Source organism: Homarus americanus, unplaced genomic scaffold, assembly GCF_018991925.1.
Source record: "Homarus americanus isolate GMGI-L3 unplaced genomic scaffold, GMGI_Hamer_2.0 scaffold16894, whole genome shotgun sequence".
NCBI classification, from domain to species: Eukaryota; Metazoa; Arthropoda; class Malacostraca; order Decapoda; family Nephropidae; genus Homarus; species Homarus americanus.
In genome coordinates this window covers 4,218,105-4,241,224 of record NW_024746541.1, presented here as the reverse complement: position 1 = coordinate 4,241,224, position 23,120 = coordinate 4,218,105, and the positions used below count along the sequence as shown (strand labels likewise).

The 23,120-nt window shown below is 47.0% G+C and overlaps 1 protein-coding gene across 1 annotated transcript; it reads right to left on the bottom strand.

Annotated features, from left to right (window-relative positions):
* Positions 1-9,662: 9,662 nt before the first annotated feature.
* On the bottom strand, positions 9,663-22,458 carry LOC121879343. Its single transcript, XM_042385944.1, has 4 exons — positions 22,424-22,458; positions 19,516-19,599; positions 17,070-17,164; positions 9,663-10,354 (listed from the first exon to the last, which is right to left on the bottom strand). The coding sequence occupies exons 2-4, from the start codon at positions 19,592-19,594 to the stop codon at positions 10,217-10,219; spliced, it is 312 nt and encodes a 103-aa protein (XP_042241878.1). The 5' UTR covers positions 19,595-19,599; positions 22,424-22,458; the 3' UTR covers positions 9,663-10,216.
* Positions 22,459-23,120: the final 662 nt, after the last annotated feature.

Genomic DNA, 23,120 nt, shown 5'->3' with positions numbered 1-23,120 from the left:
TTGTACCGAATCTTGCCGAGATCTAGTACACACGAGATCTTGTACACCGAATCTTACCGAATCTTGTACACCCGAGATCTTATACCGAGATCTGTACACCGAGACTACACACCGAGATCTTGTACACGAATCTTGTACACACAGTCTACACACCGAGATCTTGTACACGAGATCTTGTACACCGAGATCTTGTACACCCGAGATCTATTGTACACCCGAGATCATTACACGAGATCTTGTACACCCGAGATCTTGTACACCCGAGATCTTGTACACCCGAGACCTTGTACACCCGAGATCTTGTACACCCGAGACCTTGTACACCCGCGACCTTGTACACCTAAATTTTACACCCGAGATCTTGCCATTATTATTATTATTATTATTATTATTATTATTATTATTAATTATTATTATTATTATTATTATTATTAAAATCTTGTTAACATTAATATATTATTATTATCGTGGCCTCAGTTTCTCTCCTCCCCGAACGTTCCTTGGACATGAATCCCTTGGGACATCCTTCAACACACCCTCCTCCCCAAGGACGCCTTCAAAGTTTTCCTGTTCCTAATTTAGCCGCTAACTTCAGGCCACACGTATTTCTGTATTTCTGCATTATTGGCCTGACATTATGACCTGTTGTATTTAACTGCTTTAGCCAGTTAGGGTGTAATTTGTGGAGTATACCAGTAGTAGTGTATGACCAGGACGCTGAAACTATTGTTAAAATGTACGGTAAGTCTTGTAGGTTCTATAGAAGGAGTATTGAGAGGTGGCAGAGTGGTAATATGTGAAACAAGGGTGTCGTCCCCTCTGTTTAACTCATTACACTTCGTTTCAACCTTTCCCCTCGACTATACGTCGTGACTTCTCTAGCCTTCATGTCTGGCTGTGCATCAGGCCCCAGCATGCCTTCCAACCTTTTCCCCACGACTATGTTGTAACTTCTTTATCCTCATGTCTGGCTGTGCCTTTAGTTGTCTAACACAAGCTACAGCGCTGATCATTAAGTCAGGGGGCAAGAAAGGATCAAGGCTAGGTAACATTCTTGTATTGTCTCACCCTGTTGAGCAGGTACCGACCGAGAACCTGGTTAACCTTGGTTAAGTGGTAAGTGATTCCGGATGGTCTTGCTAACTGCGGCAAGTGCGCTGTTGCCATGGCCAACCAGTAGTACAGTATGTTGTTCTTCCTCATACGAGTAACATGTAAAACTGTATTAATTATCTCCAGAATTTTCACGTGTAAGTTTAAGCCTTTGAAAGGTTAAGACTAAATATACTGAGGCTTGTGTCACGCCACCCAGGAACACTTGATGAGATAAACATACACCCAGTATAATAAGTCCCGTCCGGGTTTACTGTATACTCGCTAACTTGGCTTCTCGGAACTGTCCTCTTGTGCCCTTCAAGCAACTGCTTTGAACTGCAGGATCCTTATCATGGCCAGCAACAAGTATAAGAAAAAGACATTAAATTATCGCTATAGGACTATTATCATTCCCATCTACTATACTATTTATAATATTAATAGGTTTTGATAATGCGACCATTCCAGGTATCTTGTCATCCAGCCAACCTGTACACCTACCGCCAGCTGTACACCTATTGCCACCTGTACACCTACTGCCACCTGTACACCCTACTGCCACCTGTACACCTGCTGCCACCTGTCACCTGCCACCTGTACACCTACTGCGACCTGTCCACTGCCACCTGTACACCTACTGCCACCTGTGCACCTACTGCTGCCTGCACCTACTGCCACCTGTACACTCTGCCACCTGTACACCTACTGCCACCTGTACACCTACTGCGCCTGTGCACCTGCCACCTGTACACCTACTGCCACCTGTACACCTACTGCCACCTGTACACCTACCGCCAGCTGTACCTATTGCCACCTGTACACCTACTGCCACCTGTACACCTGCCTGTCACCTGCGACCTGTGCACCTACTGCCACCTGTACACCTCGCCACCTGTGCACCTACTGCTGCTATCACCTACTGCCACCTGTACACCTACTGCCACCTGTACACCTACTGCCACCTGTACACCTACTGCCACCTGTACCTGCCTGCCTGTTGCACCTGTCACCTGTGCACCTACCTGCCTGTGCACACCTACTGCCACCTGTACACCTACTGCCACCTGTGCACCTACTGCCACCTGTACACCCTACTGCCACCTGTACACCTGCTGCTGTGCCACCTACTGCTCCTGCCTCCTGCCACTGCTACTGCCACCTGGACACCTGCCGACTGTACACCAACTGCCGCCTGTGCACCTACTGCCACCTACACCTATCACCTGGACACCTACTGCCTGAACACCTGCCACCACCTGTACACCTGCCATGTGCATGAACCACCACCTGTGCACCTACTGCCACATGTACACCTACTGTCCTTTACACCTACTGTCACCTGAACACCTACTGCCACCTAAACACCTACTGCCACCTGAACACCTACTGCCTAACACCTGCGCCACACCTGCCTTGCTGCTGCCACCGTGCACCTGTGCCCACCTGTACTGCCACCTGTTACACCTACGCCCGCATTCACCTCTGACCACCTTACACCTGCCACCTGGACATTCCCCTTGCACTGCCACCTGTGCACCTGCGCCACCTGTGCACCTCTGCCACCTGTCACCTGCGCTACCAGTACACCTACTGCCACCTGTACATCTAGTGCCACCTGTGCATCTACTGCCTGTACACCTACTGCCACCTGTACCTACGCCACCTGTACACCTACTGACACCTGTACACCTGCCACCCTGAACATTACCTGCCACCTGTACACCTACCACCACCTGTACACCTGCCACCTGAACACCTACTGCCACGTAGCTACCTGCTGTCACCTGCACACCTACTGCCACCTCAGTACCACCTGAACCACCTAAACCTCTGCCACCTGTGCACCCTACTGCTGTACCTAGTGCCACCTGTACACCTCTGCCACCTGTACACCTACTGCGCCTCGTACACCTACTGAAACCTGTACACCTACTGCCACTGGACATTACCTGCCACCTGTTACACCTACTGCCACCTGACGCACCTACTGCCACCTGTACACCTACTGCCACCTGTTCACCTACTGCTACCGGTACACCTACTGCCACCTGTACATCTAGTGCCACCTGTTGCATCTGCCACCTGTACACCTACGCCACCTGTACACCTACTGCCACCTGTACACCTACTGAAACCTGTACACCTACTGCCACCTGAACATTACCTGCCACCTGTTACACCTACTGCCACCTACACCTCTGCCACCTGTACACCTGCCACCTCGTTCACCTACCCTACCGGTACACCTGCTGCCACCTGCGATCTACTGCCACCTGTACATCTACGCCACCTGTACACCTACTGCCACCTGTACACCTACTGCCACCTGTACATCTGCCACCTGTACATCTACTGCCACCTGTACATCTACCGCCACCTGTACACCTACTGCCACCTGTACATCTACTACACCTGTGCATCTACTGCCACCTGTACATCTACCACCATTGCATCTACTGCCACCTGTACACCTACTGCCACCTGTACATCAATGCCACCTAAACACCTACCCACATGTGCATCTACTGCCACCTGTACAATTAATGCTACCTGTACACCTACTGCCACCTGAACATCTTCTGCCACCTGTACACCTACTGCCCCTGTGCACCTACTGCCACCTGTACACCTACTGCTACCTGTGCACCTACTGCCACCTGTGCACCTACGCCACTGTACACCCTGCCACCTGTACACCTACCACCTGTATACCTACTGCCACCTGTACATCCTAGTGCCACCTGTACACCCTACTGCCACATGTACCTACCGCCACCTGTACACCTACTGCCACCTGTGCATCTACTGCCACCTGTACCCTACGTCACATGTGCACCTACCGCCACCTGTACACCTACCGCCACCCTGTTACTGCCACCTGTACATCTACTGCCACCTGTACCTGCTGCCACGTATGCCAGCTACCGCCACCTGTACCTACTGCCACCTGTGCATCCAACCACCACCTGTTACACCCCTAATGCCACATGTACACCTGCCACTGAACCTACCGCCACCTGTTGCACTCTGCCACCTGTGCACCTACTGCCACCTGTACCTGCCACCTGTACATCTACTGCCACCTGTACACCTCACCGCCACCTGTACACCTACTGCCACCTGTACACCTACGCCACCTGTACACCTGCCACCATGCACCTACTGCCACCTGTACACCTGCCACCTGTACACCTACTGCCACCACCTGTGCACTCTGCTGTACACCTACTGCCACCTGTGCACCTACTGCCACCTGTACACCTACTGCCACCTGTACACCTACTGCACCCTGTGCACCTACTGCCACCTGTACACCTACTGTACCTGTACACCTGCCACCTGTACACCTGCCACCTGTACACCTACTGCCACCCTGTACACCCTACTGCCACCTGTACACCTACTGCCACCTGTACACCTACTGCTACTACCTGTACACCTACTGCTGCCTATACACCTCCTGCCACCTGAACACCTACTGCCACCTGAACACCTACTGCGACTGTACACCAAGCTGCTGCCTGTACACCTACCTCACCTGTACCTGCCACCTGAACACTACCACCTGAGACACCTACTGCCACCTGTACACCTGCGCCATAGCATGCATGAACCACCACCTGTACCCTGCCACATGTGCACCTACTGTCACCTGTACACCTCTGTCCACCTGAACACATGCTGCCACCCTGAACACCTACTGCCATGTGTACATGAACCACCACCTCACCTACTGCCTGCACTGCCTGCTGCACCTACCTGTCACCTGCACACCTACTGCCACCTGAACACCTCACTGCCACCCCTGAAGCACCTACTGCCACCTGTGCCTCTGCTACCTGTGCACCTAGTGCCACCTGTACACCTACCCGCCACCTGTCACCTACTGCCACCTGTACACCTACTGAGCCTCAGCTGCACCTACTGCCACCTGAACATTACCTGCCACCTGTACACCTACTGCCACCTGTACACCTGCACCCACCTGTACCTCTGCCACCTGTTCACCTACTGCTACCTGCTATGCATCTAGTGCCACCTGTACATCTACTGCCACCTGTACACCTACTGCCACCTGTGCACCTCTGCCACCTGTGCACCTACCACCGCACCTCTGCCACCTGAACGTTACCTGCCACCTGTGCACCTACTGCCACCTGTACCTCTGCCACCTGTGCACTCTGCCACCTGTTCACCTACTGCTACCGGTACACCTGCTGCCACCTGCGTCTACCGCCACCTGTACATCTACTGCCACCTGTTGCACCTACTGCCACCTGTTACACCTACTGCCACCTGTACATCTACTGCCACCTGTGCACTCTACTGCCACCTGTACATCTACTGCCACCTGTGCACCTGCCCTGTACATCTACTGCCACCTGTGCATCTGCACCTGTACATCTACTGCCACCTGTACATCTACTGCCACCTGTACACCTCGCACCTGTACATCTAATGCCACCCTAAACACCTACGGCCACATGTGCATCTACTGCCACCTGTACAATTAATGCTACCTGTGCACCTACTGCCACCTGAACATCTTCTGCCACCTGTACACCTACTGCCCCTGTACACCTCTGCCACCTGTACACCTGCCTACCTGTACACCTACTGCCACCCATGCACCTACTGCCACCTATTGCACCTACTGCCACCTGTACACCTACCACCTGTATGCCCACCGCCTGTGCATCTAGTGCCACCTGTACACTACTGCCACATGTGCACCTACCGCCACCTGTACACCTACTGCCACCTGTACATCTACTGCCACCTGTGCACCTGCTGTGCATGCACCTACCGCCACCTGTACACCCTACTGCCACCTGTGCACCTACTGCCACCTGTGCATCTACTGCCACCTGTACACCTACTGCCATGTACAGCTACCGCCACCCTGTACACCTACTGCCACCTGTACATCAACCACCACCTGTACACCTAATGCCACGTACCTCTGCCACCTGAACACCCTACCGCCACCTGTACACCTACTGCCACCTGTGCCTACTGCCACCTGTGCACCTACTGCCACCTGTACACCTACTGCCACCTGAACACCTCCGCCACCTGTACACCTACTGCCACCTGTACACCTACTGCCACCTGTACACCTACCGCCACCTGTACACCTCTGCCACCTGTACACCTACTGCCACCTGTACATCTACTGCCACCCATACACCTGCCTGCATCTACTGCCACCTGTACATCAACCACCACCTGTACACCCTATGCCACATGTACACCTACGCCACCTGTACACCTACTGCCACCTGAACACCTACTGCCACCTGTGCTACTGCTCTGTACCTACTGCCACCTGTTACACCCGCACCTGTACACCTACTGCCACCTGCACCTACTGCCACCTGTTACCTACTGCCTGTTCACCTACTGCTACCGGTACACCTACTGCCACCTGTACATCAGTGCCACCTGTACATCTACTGTCACCTGCGTCTACTGCCACCTGTGCATCTACTGCCACCTGTACACCCTGCCACCTGTACACCTCTGCCACCTGTACACCTACGCCACCTGTACACCTGCCACCTGTACACCTACTGCCACCTGTACACCTCTGCCACCTGTACCTACGCCACCTGTACACCTACTGCCACCTGTGCACCCTACTGCCACCTGTACACCTGCCACCTGTACACCTGCCACCTGTGCACCTACTGCCACCATACACCTACCACCTGTACACCTGCCCCTGTACATCTACTGCCACCTGTACACCTACTGCCACCTGTACACTGCACCTGTACACCTACGCCACCTGTACACCACTGCTGCCACCTGCACCTACTGCACCTGTACACCTACTGCCTGTACACTACTGCCACCTGTACACCTACTGCCACCTGTGCATCTACTGCCACCTGTACATCTACTGCCACCTGTACATCTACTTACGCCTGTACACCTCTGCCACCTGTACTCTGCCACCTGTACACCTACTGCCACCTGTACATCTACTGCCACCTGTACACTACGCCACCTGTACACCTACGCCCACCTGCACCTACTGCCACCTGTGCATCTACGCCACCTGTACACCTACTGCCACCTGTACATCTACTGCCACCTGTACACCTGCCACCTGTACACCTACTGCCACCTGTACACCTACCTGCCCTGTACACCTACTGCCACCTGTGCACCCTACTGCCACCTGTACACCTCTGCCACCTGTACATCTACTGCCACCTGTACCCTACCGCCACCTGTCACCTACTGCCACCTGTACACCTGCCACCTGTGCATCTACTGCCACCTGTCACCTACTGCCACCTGTACATCTACTGCCACCTGTACACCTACTGCCACCTGCACACCTACTGCCACCTGTACACCTGCACCTGTACATCTACTGCCACCTGTACACCTACTGCCACCTGTACATCTGCCACCTATTTCGCCACCTGTACCTACTGCCACCTGTACACCTACCACCTGTACACCTACTGCCACCTGTACACCTACTGCCACCTGTACACCTCTGCCACCTGCATCTACCCTGCCTGTACATCTACTGCCACCTGTACACCTGCCACCTGTACATCTACTGCCACCTGTGTACACCTACTGCCACCTGTACACCTACTGCCACCTGTACATCTACCGCCACCTGTACCTCTGCCACTGCCTACAGTCACCTGTACATCTACTGCCACCTGTACACCTACTGCCACCTGTACATCTACTGCCACCTGTACACCTACTGTTATTCGGCTAGCCACCATATGATTGATATATTTGGCGGCCTACTCCTAAGCCCCTCGTGACTAACCTTCAGAATGTCCAGACTCTTACGTTGACTAAAAACACATCAGTCAGCACAATGTTTGGTGAGTCTTGTAACGCGCCTGGACTTAGGTGACAGCCAGTCGAGTGTGGTGTTCACATACACACTCACTGGATCACACATCTATTGCCTTGTTCATTAGTGCATTACCACCGCCTTCACGTTGAACAAGCTCGGTATGCTACGCTTTGTGCCGGAGACGACAAACAGGATATGGCCAAAGTCTACTTGGTGGGAAGTTACTGGGGAAATTTTGACTGGTGAGATTCCCACAGTGGATGTTTTGTTACGATGATGATAATAATAATAATATAATAATAATAATAATAATAATAATAATAATAATAATAATAATAATAATAATAATAATAATAGATGTAAGTCAAGGTTCTACGCCAAACTACAAATGGTTAACTGACTAGACAAGATGAAGTTAAGGTTCTCGAGTGTAGTTGTTGGCCACGCCTGGTGTAGCCAAGACTTAGGGCCATTGCAAGATTAGCCGTGGTGTACACCACGCTGTAATCCGGCGGTCGTAATACAATGGAGTAAAATTTGTGTGATCTTTCAAGATGGGCCATGGTGGTACCCGACCGTCGTTTGTTGTTACTACGCCATCGTAGTGTAGTCAGGTGTACCAACTGGCGGAAGACTGGGAGGTTGGTAGGCTTACACCCTCAAAACGTTGTCAGTGGCACGAAATGTTTACAGTAAATATAGGTAAATATATCCCGTGACAACCATAAAAATGTATGTAATAGGCCCCTGTCTCATCAACAGAACGTATTATATAAATGGGTCAATACATCTGATATATTCAGATTCACCACCCTGTAACTTTCCACTGTCTATGAGTAAGACATGAGATGGACACGTGAGCGGGCAACTCACCCAAGAGGGCGAGACCCATAGCTCAGCATTTCTGTAAGCACGCACTGCGATGCCCTTAAGCTTCAGTAGCTCACCTCAATTCATATCGTAGGACGTGACCAAACGTTTATCATACATAAACGCCGTCCCCTTCTCATTCACTCCTAGACAGTGAGACTTACGGTTGATATACACTCAGGAATTATATCTACAACCTTTTATAATAAAACAAAGGAACTACCGTTTGGGTTTCGTTACTTAAAACCCAAATATGAATATGTGTGAACGGACTGGTTAATTGGACAAGCAGCCGATTCATGTAGGAATAGAGTGTAATATCTGTACCTATCTTCTAACAATAAAGAATTAAGTTTGCCACGAACTTGGGGTTGAGTCAGTGTAAATAAAGAGAACTATGGCCTGTTCTGTGGATGAAGTCAGTAGAATATAACAAAGTATTATAATTTTGCTATGACAGTGATGAACTCACTGTACAGATGAATTGGGATAAAATCTTGAAAAAATATCACCATAACTGTATAGGAGCAAATCTACTGTGTAGATGAGCTCAGGTGTGAGGAGATGGAGGTAGAGGTCTTAAAGTAACAGTTAAATAACCTAATTGTATGTTTTGCTGAAGCTAAGGCTTAGAAAAGGCTATTTGATAATTCCTGTGGATATTTTGGTGACGTTAGCCCACAGAAGGTAAAGGTAGGTACTACACGATGGTTCTCGTGTGTTTTACAAATTGTGTTAGAGACTTTTTCCACTTGTAGGCTTATCACTGTTATTATCCATCCACAGGATTCAGTCTGAAGAATTGTTAGTGTCTCGTTCCGTAGTACTGGACAGCCGAAAGGAGTTGTCAGGAAACCCATTTAGATTTTAAAATTTTATTAATGGTCGTATAATAAACAATTGTATTAACAACATAAACATAAAGAAACAAGTATTTACCTCATCAGATAAGTAGGGTGTACAGACACACTCTAAAACAAACACTAAACTTTATCAAAAGACTTAAGACAAAACTTAACAATTATTCTCCGTGACGATTAAACCCATGCAGCTGTGAGAGGATGACGAGAGATAACTCTGCTGGATGGTGGACCTTTTTAAACTGTATAACTAGAAAACCACGCGGGATGGTTAGCTTAGATTATTCCTTAATATCAAAGCTAAGCCTCACTATTAGAAATTTTGTAAACTGGACCTTAGGAGATTAAGTTAGACCATTGTTATAAATGTTTTGTTCAAGTCGACTCTCATAAGGTTAAGATAAACACAACAGGACTCATCCTTGCGCCGTTTCAACATTATTTTATACTTATTTCACTCTGCTGGGAGGTGCGGTGTAGCTCTCAGTTCTAGTTGAACTATCGGTGGTACTAGTAGCCCTACTGGTAGTACCATGGGGCCTTGGTATTACATCTAGCCACTATAGTACCAATAAGGCCGGATCTGGTGTTGGTTGTACTGGTTGTAGTACCAGGTGGGCCGTGGTCTAGGTCTGGGACCAAACAACACTGGTGGTCGGTAATTACTGTACGGGTTGTGTATTATCGCTCCCTGTAGATAAAGAAAAAGACCTCATTAACCACACTACTGTAGGGAGAACGACATATAATACAATTGTTCGTGTTCTGGGTAATAAGTTCAATATACAGGACTGAACACAAACACCTGTATAGATTTTGTAGGTTCGATTTACTGGGATGAGATATGTACACAAGAGGGTAATGCTTCACCCACTGTCCGTGGTCGGCACTGCTCTATAGACGACGTGGCAGAGTGATACATTAGCAGCTTCCATACGTCGCCAAGCACATTAATTAAGCATGTGGGACATGATACATACATTGCCACACGCTACTATAGGCTAAATAAATAATACATAAATGGAACATACGCAATATACATGGCATAATATAAATGCAGCATACAGAATGTACATCCACCTCCTCCCCTATACGCTCATAGCAAAGTCTTGAGCGGACTTTCTTTGGATCGTTCTGAGCGTCGGGGACTAGATCACTGGGAAGGGTATGGGACTCCAGCACTGAGGTGGCGGGGGTCAGCAGAGGCATTTGTTCTGAGAGGCGGAGAAAACGGCGGTTCCTCCACACACGACCACTGGAGGCGAAAAAACCGTACACAGGTAGTCAGTGACCTACCGAGACCCGCAGTTCGCCTGCCCGTGGGAGGTCGGGTCCTGAACACCGGACTTGGGTGCCAAACCTCCAACGCCTGGGGAGGAACGGGCGTGGTCGTTGTAACGAAGACGTCCGGTATGATTAAGTGTGTTGCGGGTTCAAGAAGACCCGGTCGAAGGCCTCGCAGTCAATGTTCCCAGAAGGGGCCACCTTAAGGATGAGGTGCTTCAGGGATTTGACAGCAACCTCAGCGTGGCCGTTGGATTGCTGATAATGGGACGATGACAACACATGCCGGACTCCCCATCGGTCAAGGAACACAACAAGTCAGCTTGTGAACTGAAGGCCCCTCCGTCCGGTTCGCAGGCGCACAGGAACGCCACGTCACACGGAAGTAGTGGCGAGACTTGCTGATGGTGGCGGCAGACGTCGTCATTACCCCACTTGATGACAACCGGCCAACCAGAGAGACGGTCGATGATAACAAGGAAGGACTTTCCTGAAACAGAGAAAAGTCGGCTGACACAGACTCAAAGGGGCGGGTGGGGTTGTCAAATCCTCATGAAGGTTTCCTGCTGCTGGCTGGGTTGTAATACTTGGCAGGGCTCACACCGCACAGACAACATTGGAGATGTCGGAGTTGATGCGGGCCAGAACACAGTCTGTCGTGCCGTCGTTTGGTGGCTTCAGCTCCGCAGTGACTGTCGTGAAGGCGAGCCAAGGCGTGGGGCGTGGTGCAGCGGGGACAACTACCGTGCTCCGTACAGAACAAGGTCTCCGTCGCGGTAGAGTTCATTGCTGAGTTTCAATACGGGGAGCAGGGTGTTGGCGTGAAGATCGTGGCGGTTGCTAAAATCCATTCCTCACACACGCGACCAAGTCGGACTGGGAAAGGGTCATCTCAAGGCCCACGCTGTTCAAGAAAGGTCCTCCATTGCCTTGTCGTCATCTGGTGACAGGTCCGAACGAACAGATTGGACGGCATGGAGAGTGACCACAGTCCTGACGGAAAAGAGCAGTCGGCGTCGAGCACATGGTCTTCTACCGATGGGGCGGCTGACAGGAGGAATGGGATAAGGCATCAGGGATGCAGAGCTCACTTACCAACACGCCACACTGCTGTGAAGATGTACGCCGAGGCTTCTCTTTCCAGGCTGGGCAGGTTCTCTTGGCGCGTCCAGCGTGTGGTGGTTGAGGATCGAGACAAGCGGGCGATGGTCGGTCACTAGGTGAAAGTGTTGCAGGCCTATGAGGTAAAACCTACGCGGACATCGCCCAAACCACAGCCAACAGCTCCAACTCAATGGTAGCGTAGCGCGTCTCAGTGTCAGAGAGGAAACCTGACCACACTGGGTTGACGGAACTGCCCTCCACCATGATCCTGCAGTGAGGCGTATCCACGCCATACAAGCGTGAGGCATCTGTCTGCAGAACTGTCGGCAGGCTGAGTTAAGCGATAAGCGAGACAGGTGGCAAGACAAGCCTATTCCACTTGCTGGAAGGCCTTGTCGTGGTCAGGGGTCCACAGGAATGTCCTCTTGGGGGCTCATCAGGGGCAGTGGTTGAGCAGCTGCGGAGATGTCCGACAACTCTGCTAACTGGTTGACGAGACGGATGAAGGACCTCAAGTCGGTGAGGTTAGCAGGGGTGGAAAATCCGTGATGGCGCAGCGGACCTTTTCGGGTCAGCTGCGATACCATTCCCTGAGAGGGTGTACCCACAAAGAGTCAACTGAAGAGCTGGCCAGAACAAACTTGTCGGCATTTAGGGGTAATGCCGTGCTTCCGGCACCTGTTGAGTACCTCGTAGATACGGCAGAGGTGATCCATATAATCCTCGTCGTACACGAGTGTGTCGTCGACCACTTTCACACCGGTTTGCCAGACGGCAGAGGCCATGTCACCTCCAGATAGAAAGCGTCTCCTGTGGCAGCGAATCCCGGGGCCACAGCAATAACTGTAACGTCCATGGGGTGATGAAAGTTGTGGTGGTCGGTCTTCTTCAACAAACTCTATCTGCCAGTATCCACAGAACGTCCATCGTCGTGAAGCCTTCGAAAGGGTTCACACTGCGTATAGCTGCAAAGGCGTGGAGAGAGTGCGCGGGACGAGACACCACAACATTGAGCTTGGAGAGGTCAGTGGTGATCGAACACCACCTTTAAGGTTTTACGACGACAACCATAGGAATTGACCATGGAACAGGTCATCGCCGGTTGGTGCAATAATTTCTTGGGCGACCATGGGTCAGCTCGTTTTTGACCGCCTCGCGGGCAGAGGAACCAGTCGAGGGGTGTAAATAAAGCGAAGGGCCAGCGTCGTCCACCAGGTGGATCCTTATGGGGGGGGACCTGCCATCTTCTTGAAACTTTAGTTCCAGAGCGGACTTGGTCACCAGAACGTCGCTGAATTCCTTCGGGAAATGCTGAACATCGAAGGAGAGGTGTCACTAACCGAAGGCAGGGTAGGGCGGCGGCAGGGTGTTGCTGCTCCCTTTTACCCTGTTGGCGTGTTTTGCACCTCAAGAATAGGTGTTGGGAAGTCCTGGGAGATGATGGCCAACTCTTGACAATGTCTGTAGGACAGCAAAGGAGTCGGGACACCGTTATGCACATCAATCCAGGCTTGACACGATCTGTTGCCAAAGGTGACTTGTGCTTGGAGTGAACCCAGGGCCGGGGTCATCTGTGAACCATCTGCCGTGAAGCGGAGATCCTTGGGGGGCGGTCCTAGATCACTTGGAGAGAGCCCCAAGCATTGCAAATGCTGGGGACCGATGACTGTAGCATCAGCGCCGGTGTCGGGCAACATCTGAAGACGGGATGACACACCGCCGTAGGTCACGATGACGCTGATGTACTGGGGGACTTTGGTCCTGGGACGCGAGGGGGAGCACACATTCCTAATATGGCTCGAGCGTTGTCCAGGGTCGTCACGCTTCTCATTGGAAGACTGTGGGCGGCCCTCACTGGTGGAAGGGCGCTGAAGCTTCCGCCGACGCTGTCCCTTGGGTTTGTTGGTAGGGCAACACTTGTCATAGTGGCCCAGACGACCGCACACGTTGCACTGGATGCGTTTAGCTGGGCACCGTACTGTGAGTGACCAGTGGCCCTTACGGTCACAACTGTTGCAGGTAGACTCAGCAGCTGGACACACCTGTGTTCCGTGCTGCTTACCACAGTTGTTACAAAATGAACCGGGCGTGGACGTGGTGGGCGAAGGCGTAGGAGCAGACTTCTTGTCCTTCTTGTACCGGGACACAGCGCGTACAGCTGTAGGGGGAGCTCGGATGGCAGAGGTGGCACACCTGGCAGCCTCATAGGAGCGACATATCGTCAAAGCATCCTTGAGAGAAGAGGAAGAGTCGAGGGAGGTGAGGCGTTGGACAAGTTCCTCGTCCTTAACACCCATCAGGATCACCTGCTTCAACTGGGTCTCCTCGCACTGCTGGTGGTGGCCTAGACATATATCTACCTCTTCCGAGGCTCTCTTAAGACGTACATAAAAGGCGTCAAAGGTCTCACCCTCCATCTGTCTGCAGCTAAACAATTCCCTCCTGCGCAGAGCTTCATTCTGCTGTCCTTTGATGTGCCGTTGTAGAATGTCCAGTACCTCCTCTACAGACAGCGAAGAGGTCGGAGGTACCTGCAGCGTATGTTCTAAGACACGCTGAATTTCCAAGGACAGGCACATACGCAGCTGGATGAATTGTTTAGGCTGTGACAAACTCTGGAGATCCACCATCGTAGCATAATCAGTCCACCGTCGCCGCCATTCACGAAAAGTCTGGAAAATCACATCAGGCATCAAGATGGGCGGTGTTTGAGCTGCTGCTTTAGGTGGGGCTGGGGGGCGTGAAGGAAGCATTGATGAGGTATCTGAACCAGTCAGTACCGAGGCAGTGTTAGAGCCAGGGGCTTGGTTAACAGTGAGGCGAGATATCAAAGCTTCAAACCGTGCACTGTCTTCCAATCTCCGTTGGTGGTCTCTCTCTGCCTCTGCTTGTCTTCTGCGTTCGTCTGCCGCACGTCTGTTAGCTTCATCCTCGCGCCTTTCATCTCTCATAAACTTCAATAAAGCAATTATCTCTGGAGACAACGCTGAATATCGAGGTGAAGGGCTGCGCGATGTTGTGGGAGCTGGAGCGTCGTGGTCAGCCTGGTCATCCATCTCTGCGGAGCTATCATCCGACTGACTCATCCGGGCGCTGGCTCCACGACTACGTAAGCCACGAGACATAACTACTTCATCTGTGTACTGTGTCTTAAATCAGTGTTGACCGGTCAGCCCGTCGTATCAACAAGATCTCAGACAAAAAATTAATTAAATACACAGATAAGTAGGTTATATATATAAAATATATATAAGGGAGCCGTCGCGGTCAGTGAGTGTTAGTACATGTATGTGTGTGTGCACGCGTCTGGGTGGGAGCAGTCTTCTCGAGCTGTGAGGGGGGGTGGAGACGGCGAGGAGCATCAGTTACCCCTCAGGCAAGACAAGAGGAGGATGTGAAAACTTTACTCCTTACAAATGCCCAGAACATGCCGTGTACCTTGGGAATCCTTTAGAACAAGGTCACACATGTATGGCACGAAACACACAATGCACTAAACACTTCACAGAAAATCACTGTCACTGACACTGCTCAAAGTTGCTAAATTCTTCGAGGAGAGGTGGCGGGCGGCGGTTGACACAGGGAAGGAGTCCATAAGCCAGCTTTCCACAAACTTTGCACTGTCACTCGTAATTATCCAGTAAAACCGGTTCACTGCGCCATGTTCGTGTTCTGGGTAATAAGTTCAATATACAGGAGCGAACACAAACACCTGTATAGATTTTGTAGGTTCGATTTACTGGATAAGAGATATGTACACAAGGGGAGTAGCGCTCTTCAACCTGTCCGCTGGTCAACTGCTCTATAGACGACGTATGGCAAGTGATACATTAGCAGCTTCCATACGTCGCCAGGCACATTAATTAAGCATGTGGGACATTGATAAATACATTGCCACACGCTACTAGCTAGGCTAAATAAATAATACATAAATGGAGCACATACATAATATACATAGCATAATATAAATACAGCATACAGAATATACATACAACAATAATTAAACATTAGTACATAATAAAGTGTTTGCCTTCCAATGTTCGTTATAGTTTTTCTTGTATCTCTATAATTTATCTTTTCTTAAGTCTTTTATCGCTATCATTCTTATCGGTCTGAAAATATAATGATCGTTCAACGCTCACAAACACATCACTTACACGCAAGCAAACATTTATACAGCCCAAACAGGGAGGTACTATCGCCTGGGAACATTTTGAAAGCTTAATGAGTTGTCTAATGGTAAGCCCTGCTGCCATATGTGACCAAGTCCCAGGTTGTTGAACTCACTTACACACGATTGCAGGGTCTCAATTGTTTCAGTTACTATTGACAACACAACATACATATAGTATATCGTTTCTACTTTTGATCCCTTTTTCATTTTTGTATTTCTTTCGGTTCTTTACTATTACTATTATTATTATTATTATTATTATTATTATTATTATTATTATTATTATTATTATTATTATTATTATTATTATTATTATTATTATTATTATTATTATTATTATTATTATTATTATTATTATTATTATTATTATTACGACTATTATTATTATTATTATTATCATTATTATTATTATTATTATTATTATTATTATTATTATCACAGTGTTGTTATTATTATTATATTTTTTTATTCTAAATTTCATTTACTGTGAATTTATTACTGTTTTTATTATTATTACATTTTCGCCCCCCAGGCCCCACTATGGGTCAGTGACCTGTGCCCGGGTGGACTAATCCCTGTAAATAAATAAAAACTGTAGATTCATCTTTCATATAAAGTGGGTAACAAATATAGGTAAATTTAATCAGTGTTCCTTACAACGTTATTCTCTTACGTCTTTCATCCTGAATTCAGATCACAGTCCAGAAAGAATAAATTTGTTCAAAGGTTCTACATTTTCACAAAATCAGAATTATAAAAGTATTAGTACCAATATAAGATTAATTCATATTTCCTGAAAGTCAAAATCTTCAGAACTGGGTAACATAACAAAAATAATAATTACCGAGTTGGGTCTCGTCGCATCAACTCCACCAATTTCAAATGCATATTCAGGCTCATGAGCCGGTGTAGCACTGCTCCTGAACCTCCCAAAGTCTTCTGTACGTGGAGAAATCAAACACAATGGTCATAAATGAGTTTCCTCACACCTTATTTAATTACTTGGTATTATACTTGTATCTAATATACTATAGGACTTGCCGTGCGTGTATCTGTTCTGGGCAGCCGAAACGGCACATTCGTTTTTCATCAAACTTGGTGGAAAAATCGCAAAAAAATCGTAAAGTGAAAAAACCTGGTCCCATGTCGATGGTTTCTTTAGGGAGGCATTAATTAACCATTTTATTTACTCTGGCAAAAGTTGTCACTGTACGCTGTCTGCCGGCCGGACGATTGCAGTTATCGTACGGCTCCCTCCTCCCCACTTTTGTTCTCAGCCTACTTTTTTTTTAATGTTGATTGGATTAGTAAAGGAAGGAAGATGAGGAAATGCAAAAATAAAGAAGGGGAAACAGAAAATAGTAAGAGAAACAGGTGGGGGGGGGGGCTGAGTTCCATCATAAGAACATAAGAACATAAGAAAATAAGGAGTCTGCAATAGGCCGGTTGGCCTGTGCATGGCAGCTCCTGTCGAGAGTTACTACCACTCTCTATCATCCATGAATCTATCTAGCCTCTTTGAAACTTTCCAGAGTTCGCACTTACTACAAAGTTGCTAAGCTTGTTCCACTGTCCACCACCCTATTTGTGAACCAGTTTCTTCCTATCTCCCTCCTAAACCTAAACTTATCCAACCTGAACCGTTGCCTGAGTTCTATCCTGCTCGGATATTATAAGAACTTTATCTATATCCCTTATTGATTCTTTCACCCACTTAAATACTTCTATCATATCTCCCGCACTCTTCGTCTTTCTAGGGAATGCAAGTTAAGTTTCTTTAACCTATCCTGATATGGAAGGTTTCTAACCCGGAATCATTTTTGTCATTCTTCGCTGCACCGACTCTAGTGAATTTATATCCATTCTATAATAGGGCACCAGAACTGAACAGCATAATCGAGGTGCGGCCTAACTAGCGCAAGATATAGTTGCAATAAGACCTCTGCACTCTTGTTACTTACACTTAGATATAAAACCCAATACTCTGTTTGCCTTATTTCGAACATTAACGCACTGTTTTCTAGGCCGTAGGTCCGGCTACAAGTACCCCTAGGTCTCTTTCACAAGTCGACTTCTCTAGGTTGATGTTGTTAAGGCTGTATACATTATAAGTATTTGTTCTTCCAATATTAAGTACGCTGCACTTGATGGTGTTGAATTTCATTTGTCATTTTTCATGCATCTGGATGTGCAGTTTCAACGTTACCAGACGACCTTACAGCTACAGTGTATACTTATTCCTGTAGAAAAGGAGAAGAGATAAAATGATAATAACAGGAATGCATGGAGAAGATGACTACAATAGACACAGGGTGAATATAGACAGTGAAACAGACAGGAGGTTGACAAAAATAGACAGATTCATACATGCACAAATAAACAATATGGCAACTAACATGACAGACAGACAGCTGACTGACTGGTTCACATTAGTACAGACCGGCTTACATTCAAACACCACGCAGACAGGACGGATAGACTTGAGACAGATTACAAGGCATTTATAATCAAGAATAGCACCAAATTGACCATAGCTGCGTCAGTGAGGGTAGCTGGTCTTACATCCACCAGCGTAAATAATAAGACGCATTGAAAACTAACACCCTCGCACTGAAAGAACATCGATTGTCGGTCAGTGATGTGAGATGGGCCTAAAACTGACTAACGTAGATGATGACTATGATGACTACACAGTGATGACTTAAGCAGATGGTGACTAATCTAACCAGAATCAAGGTCACTTCTCTTCATAATATAATTTATCTCGGAATGATCATCGGTGATTCATAATAATTTTTTTTGTTTTTAACCTCCTTATGGCGAATATTTCTTTAACTAATTATTCTAACCTTTATTCCATTCCTTCTTATAGTATATTAGATACTGTAAGTTTCACGACCACGACCATGATCATAACAAACAGGACCATGATTATAACAACCAGGACCATGATTATAACAACCACGCCAATGATTATTAGAAACACGAATATGATTATAACAACCACGACCATGATTATAACAACCAGGACCATGATTATAACAACCACGCCAATGATTAAGAAACACGATTATGATTATAACAACCACGACCATGATTATAACAACCACGACTAGGACTATAACAACCACTACCATGATTATAACAACCTCGGTAAACTGTACCACTGGACCTGCCACCGAGCATGAAGTGCCCAGGATCACTTGTCACAACCTAAAAGCCATAATGATCACATTAGTTCTCAACTGACAAGTGAAAAAAGCAGGATATAAATAGAGGTAAGTACGTACCAGAACGAGCAGGTGTGGGAGTGAAGAAGAGAGCCAGCAGAAACACCCATGTTATGCTGGGCAGATAGCCAGCCATCATCCTCACTGTGTCCAGGTAGAGAAAATATATGAGTCAGCTCATTGTGTCCAGGTAGAGAAAATAAAGTATATGAGTCAACCTCATCGTGCCCAGGTAGGATAAAATATACGAGTTAACCACTGTGCTCCAGGTAGATAAAATGTATGAGTCAGCTCACTGTGTCCAGGTAGATAAATTATATGAGCTGCCCACAGTCCAGGCAGAGAAAATATATGAGTCAGCCTGCCTCAGTCCAGGTAGATAAAATATACAGTCAGCTCACAGTCCAGGAAGATGCAATTACATGAGCCATTCACTGTGTCCAGGCAGATGTGCATATGAGTCAACTCACTGTGCCCAGGTAGATAAAATATACGAGTTAACCTCACTGTGTCCAGGTGTAGATAAAACAAGAGTCAGCTCACTGTGTCCAGGCAGAAAGTATGACAACTCACTGTGTCCAGGTAGATAAAATATACGAGTTAACCTCACTGTGTCCAGGTAGAGAAAAATATATGAGTCAGCTCACTGTGTCCAGGTAGAGTAAAAAATATATGAGCTGTGCTCACTGTGTCCAGGTAGATAAAGTATATGAGTCAGTTCACTGTGTCCAGGTAGACAAAGTATATGAGTCAGCTCACTGTGTCCAGGTAGATAAAGTATATGAGTCAGCTCACTGTGTCCAGGTAGATAAAGTATATGAGTCAGTTCACTGTGTCCAGGTAGATAAAGTATATGAGTCAGCTCACTGTGTCCAGGTAGATAAAGTATATGAGTCAGTTCACTGTGTCCAGGTAGATAAAGTATATGCGTCAGCTCACTGTGTCCAGGTAGATAAAGTATATGAGTCAGCTCACTGTGTCCAGGTAGGTAAAGTATATGAGTCAGCTCACTGTGTTCAGGTAGATAAAGTATATGAGTCAGCTCACTGTGTCCAGGTAGATAAATTATCAGTCAGCTCACTGTGTCCAGGTAGATAAAGTATATGAGTCAGCTCACTGTGTCCAGGAAGATAAAGAGTATATGAGTCAGCTCACTGTGTCCAGGAAGATAAAGTATATGAGTCAGCTCATTGTGTCCAGAGTAGATAAAGTATATGAGTCAGCTCACTACTGTGTCCAGGTAGATAGAGTATATGAGTCAGCTCACTGTGTCCAGGAAGATAAAGTATATGAGTCAACTCACTGTGTCCAGTTAGACAAAGTATATGAGTCAACTCACTGTGTCCAGGTAGACAAAGTATATGAGTCAACTCACTGTGTCCAGGTAGATAAAGTATATGAGTCAACTCACTGTGTCCAGGTAGATAGAGTATATGAGTCAACTCACTGTGTCCAGGTAGATAGAGTATATGAGTCAGCTCACTGTGTCCAGGTAGATAAAGTATATGAGTCAACTCACTGTGTCCAGGTAGGTAAAGTATATGAGTCAGTTCACTGTGTCCAGGTAGATAAAGTATATGAGTCAGCTCACTGTGTCCAGGTAGATAAAGTATATGAGTCAACTCACTGTGTCCAGGTAGACAAAGTAGATGAGTCAGCTCACTGTGTCCAGGTAGGTAAAGTATATGAGTCAACTCAATTTGTCCAGGTAGATAAATTATATGAGCCAGCTCACTGTGTCCAGGTAGAAAGTATATGAGTCAACTGACTGCATCCAGGTAGATAAAGTATATGAGTCAGCTCACTGTGTCCTGGTAGATAAAGTATATGAGTTAGCTCACTGTGTACAGGTAGATAAAGTATATGAGTCAGTTCACTGTGTCCAGGTAGATAAAGTATATGAGTCAACTCACTGTGTCCTGGTAGATAAAGTATATGAGTTAGCTCACTGTGTCCAGGTAGATAAAGTATATGAGTCAGTTCACTGTGTCCAGGTAGATAAAGTATATGAGTCAACTCACTGTGTCCAGGTAGGTAAAGTATATGAGTCAGCTCACTGTGTCCAGGTAGATAAAGTATATGAGTCAGCTCACTGTGTCCAGGTAGATAAAGTATATGAGTCAGCTCACTGTGTACAGGTAGGTAAAGTATATGAGTCAGCTCACTGTGTCCAGGTAGGTAAAGTATATGAGTCAGCTCACTGTGTCCAGGTAGGTAAAGTATATGAGTCAGCTCACTGTGTCCTGGTAGATAAAGTATATGAGTCAGCTCACTGTGTCCAGGTAGATAAAGTATATGAGTCAGCTCACTGTGTCCTGGTAGATAAAGTATATGAGTCAGCTCACTGTGTACAGGTAGGTAAAGTATATGAGTCAGCTCACTGTGTCCAGGTAGGTAAAGTATATGAGTCAGCTCACTGTGTCCAGGTAGATAAAGTATATGAGTCAACTCATTGTATTCAGGTAGATAAAGTATATGAGTCAGCTCATTACATGTCCAGGTAGATAAAGTATATGAGTCAACTCACTGTGTCCAGGTAGATAAAGCATATAAGTCAGCTCACTGTGTCCAGGTAGATAAAGTATATGAGTCAACTCGCTGTGTCCAGGTAGACTAAGTATATGAGTCAGCTCACTGTGTCCAGGTAGATAAAGTATATGAGTCAGCTCACTGTGTCCAGGTAGATAATGTATATGAGTCAGCTCACTGTGTCCAGGTAGATAAAGTATATGAGTCAGCTCACTGTGTCCAGGTAGATAAAGTATATGAGTCAGCTCACTGTGTCCAGGTAGATAAAGTATATGAGTCAGCACACTGTGTCCAGGTAGATAATGTATATGAGTCAGCTCACTGTGTCCAGGTAGATAAAGTATATGAGTCAACTCATTGTGTCCAGGTAGATAAAAAATATAAGAATAAGAACATGAGTTTGACACCCACTATACGTACTGTATATACGTTAGCTGACCTTCATCCAACACACCACCAGTCACTCTTTTTTCCTCTCCGGTTGTAGAAACTGTTGGTCGGGGAGAAGCACAGTCCACCCTCTACTAGACCCCCCCAGACTCCACCCACCAACATGAGCCACACAGAGACTCATATCACCACCTACCCACCACACTCACCTACTAACACCTAACATTCATGGCCATCAACGCTCAGCTGCTACACACTCCACCTCACAACAACCAACACACATTACTCTAAGCCCTCCAATACAAATACTACAGTACTTCTCTATATGTATATGTATATATATATATATATATATATATATATATATATATATATATATATATATATATATATATATATAGAAAGGTTTGTTTTATTCAAGACATCTTCAGTTGCTCTGAAGGTGTCTTGAATAAAGACGAAAGCCAAGGTGCTCCGTTGTTTCCCTTTCCCGTGTGATTTATCAAGATTTATCTTATCCACGCTTTCATTAGGATTCATATGAATATATATATATATATATATATATATATATATATATATATATATATATATATATATATATATATATATATATATATATATATATATATATATATACATATGTTGATAACCACAAGGAAGAAGAAAACACGAAGTTCCTAAGCGCTGTGTAATTAACATCTTTGTGGGGTGAGTACAGACTAGAGAGAGTAATAAATCAAGGT